At 56.3% G+C, this 4,215-nt stretch overlaps 1 protein-coding gene across 1 annotated transcript; it reads right to left on the bottom strand.

Annotated features, from left to right (window-relative positions):
• Nucleotides 1-251: 251 nt before the first annotated feature.
• Nucleotides 252-3,850, bottom strand: LOC146190319 (uncharacterized). Its single transcript, XM_084599786.1, is given in 2 exon segments — nucleotides 252-347; nucleotides 349-3,850. Coding segments are annotated over 2 exon segments (3,510 nt in total). The 5' UTR covers nucleotides 3,763-3,850.
• Between the last annotated feature and the right edge of the window lie 365 nt (nucleotides 3,851-4,215).

Here is a 4,215-nt window from a genome sequence, read left to right as displayed (position 1 = left end):
ATATTGGAGTGGATGGAAACATTTTCCACAAGATATCTTCCAAGTTTAGTACTCAGACCACCTATTGTACGTGAGAATGCAACTTTATGTGGATTAATAACACTCCTAGCCCCTTATAAAGAACTGTGACTGACAGTAATTTATACAAGAGAGAGAGAGAGAGAGAGAGAACAACTTTTATTTAAAATGCCTGCAGAATCGGTTAGGCTCCCTCCAAGCAGGGAGGACAAGCTTTTACCGTGACGCGGCCACTACGTCAGTCTCGTGCGTTGTGCTCCTTGAGGTCTTGTTACGTCCCTCGCTACTTCCGCGGGTCGAGAGGGCCGCCGCCCCCTTCTTGGGGGTGCTGCCCCCCCTCTCCTCGGTTTCGCTCGGTCGCTGCCTCTCTAGAGCTGCCGAGACCTGCTGGACGGCCTTGAGTTGTGTCTCTTGATCACAGCTCCTCGTTGCAGCCTCTAGCTGCGGCGGGATCGTCGTCTTCTCGCTGGCTTCGAGCGGATTTACGCTACAGTCCCAAAGGATGTGAGCCGCGGTGGCTCTCTCCTTCGCGCACAGTCTACACATGTCGCTCGCGTGCACACTCGGACACATGTGCTTAGCTAGCACCGGGGTGAGCAGGGACCCCGTCTGTAACTGTCTGTATAACACTGCCTCCTTCCGGGTAAGCCCCGGGTGAGGTGGCGGCATAGTCTGTCTGTTCAGTCTGTACCATTTCACTATTTCGTTGAAGGTGGTCATCTTGTCCTTGGCACTGCGCCGCGACCAAGACTCCGAGTCGGCCGTGCTTGCAGCCGCGCGGTTGGTTAGTCCTCGCGCGGCCGAGTTGGCCGTCTCGTTGTGGTTCACGTTTCCGCGTTCCGACACGTCACTGCCCATGTGGGCCGGAAACCACTTGATCACCACAGGACTTTTGCGTCCGATGTCTTCGGCCTTGCGCAGTATGCGCGCGGCCTCACTACATACCCTACCCTTGGCATAGTTCTTCACTGCCGTTCTAGAGTCACACAACACTGTAGTGCATCCGGGGTCGGAAACGGCCAAGGCGATGGCCACCTCCTCCGCCCGGTGCGCTTCTCGAGTCCGGACGCACACCGCGGTCTTCGTTGCACCCGTCGATGCCCCGACAACCACCGCCGCGTATGCGTTGGTGTTCCCTCGATACTCCGCCGCGTCCACGTAGGCGGCGCCTTCTTCTCTGGCGTGGAGGTCTAAGAGAGCCCTGGCCCTCGCCAACCTCCGCTCCCTGTTGTGCTCGGGGTTCACGTTCTTCGGGATCGGGAAGACCCTGAGCTTTCTGTTGATGCTATCTGGTATAGGTACGTCTTTCTGCTGCTTGCCTTCCCTCGGTTCGAGGCCAAGGTCCCGCAGTATCTGTCTTCCGGTTCTCGTTTCAGAGAGACGCTCGAGTTGCGCCGTTCTCTGTGCTTCGGCTATTTCGTCCAGCGTGTTGTGGACTCCCAGCGCCATGAATTTTTCGGTGCTCGTGCCCCCGAGGAGACCGAGTGCCGCCTTATACGCCTTGCGTATGGTGGCGTCTATCTTGTTACGTTCACTCGGCCTGCAGTTGTGGAAGGCGGCCACGTACGTTATGTGGCTAACTGCGAAGGATTGAACGAGCCTAGTCAGGCTCTCCTCCTTCATCCCCGCTTTTCTGTTGGACACCCTCTTGATGAGTCTCATTGCCGCAGCCGCTTTGCCCGCGAGCTTGTTGACCGTTTCACCGTTGGCTCGGTTTCGCTGGATGAGCAGCCCGAGTACTCGAATCTTCTCGACCTCCGGTATTACTTGTCCTCCCGCCGTCTTGACCGTGATCTTGGGACGCTCGTACTTGACTTCCATATTCTTTCTTTTCCTGCCCGATCCTTTCGGGGGAATCACCAGCAGTTCTGACTTGGCCGGAGAGCAAACGAGTCCAGACCCGTCCAGCTGCTCCTCGATGGCGTTGACCGCTTCTTGCAGCGTTGTCTCGATGTGTCCGTCGCTTCCTCCCGGTACCCATAGCGTAACGTCGTCGGCGTAGATGGTGTGCCGGACTCCCGCTACTCTTTCTAGCCGGGTGGCCACCCCGATCATCACGAGGTTGAAGAGTAGCGGGGAGATTACCGACCCCTGCGGAGTTCCGACGCTGCCCAGCTTCTTCTCTTCGAGCTGCAGGTCTCCCGCACAGATTTCGGTGGTCCGTTCCGTCAGGAAGTCTTTGATGTACTGGTATGTCCTCCTGCCCATGTTTAGCCTGGATACTTGGGCCAGGATAGCCGAGTGCCTCACTTTATCAAAGGCGCTCTGAAATTCCAGCCCGAGTACGGCTCTGTTGTCCTTGGTGCCCGTCGTATCGTCGATGATCTCGTTCTTCAGTAAGATCATGGCGTCTTGCGTCACGAGTTTGTTCCGAAACCCGATGATGGAATTTGGGTAAAACTCCGATTCTTCCAGGTAACGCTGCCACCTGTTCATGAGAACGTGCTCGAGGACCTTTCCCACGCACGAAGTGAGCGAGATCGGCCTGAGGTTCTCTATGTTGGGCGGCCTGCCAGGCTTGGGGATGAGGATCGTCATGGCTGCTTTCCATTGCTTGGGTAGCCTTCCTTCTTGCCAGCACTTGTTGTAGAAGTTCGTGAGCGTTTCGATGGCCGCTTCGTTCAGGTTCTTGAGCGCTTTGTTGGTCACTCGATCAGGACCCACGGCAGACCTTCCATTGAGATCCTGCAGGGCAACTCTGACTTCCCAGGTCTGGATGTCGCGATCTAGCGTCTCGTTCTCTTTGCCTTGGTAATTCGGGTGTCTTTCCGTGGGGGTGGTCGGCAGGTACTTGGCGTCCAAGCGCCGCTTGACCTCGTCTTCCCCGTGTTCGCAGATTGCCTTGTGTAGGATCCTGGCCAGGTTGTTGTGTTGGTGGCCCTTGGTCTTGGTTTCGTCGAGGAGGTGCCGCAGCATGTTCCACGTCTTGCCCTTGTGCATCTGTCCGTCGGCTTCGTTGCAGGCCTCGTTCCACTGTTGGGTGCATAGCACCCTGCAGTGGACCTCGATCTGCCTGTTGAGCTCGGCGATCTTCTTCCTTAGACTTCGGTTGGTTCGTCGCTTCTGCCACCTCGCCTTTATGGACTGCTTGGCTTCTATCAGGTGGGCCAGCCGACTGTCCATCTTGTCTATCCATTCGTCCGTCTCTAGCTCTTTGGTGGCTCCGTCCGTCGTCTCAACGACGTTGGCCGCCCAATGCTCGATGTCCGTAATGTCCACTTGCACCGCGGATAGCGCCTTTCGAAAGGCGTCCCAGTCCGTAATGCGATGCTTCCTTATGCCGGTGTTGCCTTGACCTTCTAGCGGTACGACGACCTCCACGATGTAGTGATCGCTGCCCAGCTCTTGGCCCGTGTTTCTCCATTTCGCTTCTCTTGATCCTCCGTCAGTTTTGACGAAGGTAAGGTCCGGAGTTGTGTCTCTCGTAACAGATGTGCCGATCTTGGTGGGAAAGGCCGGATCCGTGATTAGGTTCAGTCCGACGTCGGTAGCGTCTTGCATCAGCTCTCTCCCCTTGACCGTCGTTCTGTGGTAGCCCCAGTCTTGGCTCGGAGCGTTAAAGTCTCCGCACACTACGAGCGTATTGCTCCCCGCGACTGAAGTTGCCTTGTGGAGCAGTGCCTTGAATTTCTGTTGTCCGTGGGACGGATTGCTGTAGACGTTCACCAGGAAAGTGCTCTCCTTCCTCTTCTTGCCCGTGATTACTTCCACCGTGCAGTGTTCGATGGCGCTTCTGCCGATCATTTCGTGTTCCACGAAGGTGATCCCTTTCCTAACGAAGGTGCAGACCCCTCTGCCCTTGCCCTTGGACGTGTCCCTTTTGCTCGGCGGGCTGTTGTGCGATCGGTAGCCCGGCAGTCTCGGCGTCTCTTCGCTGTGTGTTTCTTGAATCATTATGACGTCTGCTTTCCTCGTTAGTTGCTGCAAGTGTTGCTGCAGCACCGCTCTCTTGCCGGTAAAGCCGTTGCAGTTCCAGTGCCAGACCAAGAGGTCTCTCACTGGTGGTGTGGATGTTGCTGTACGTGCTGTCCCGTCCATGATTGCTGCAGTTTGGCGATGATCAGTGCTTCCATACCTTGTATTTGTGCCTGTATCTGCGTCTGCAGCTGTGCTTGCGTTTGCGCCATCATGTTCTGGATCGTGCTCTGTATGTTCGTTGTCATCTGCTGAACCGTTTGCGTGAGCGCAGTAAGGCTT

The sequence above is a fragment of the Amblyomma maculatum genome, chromosome 4 (genome assembly GCF_055883805.1).
Source record: "Amblyomma maculatum isolate TAMU_Amacu chromosome 4, ASM5588380v1, whole genome shotgun sequence".
Lineage (NCBI taxonomy): Eukaryota > Metazoa > Arthropoda > Arachnida > Ixodida > Ixodidae > Amblyomma > Amblyomma maculatum.
Note: the sequence above shows the minus strand (reverse complement) of the source record. Positions and strands in the feature narration are given on the sequence as shown.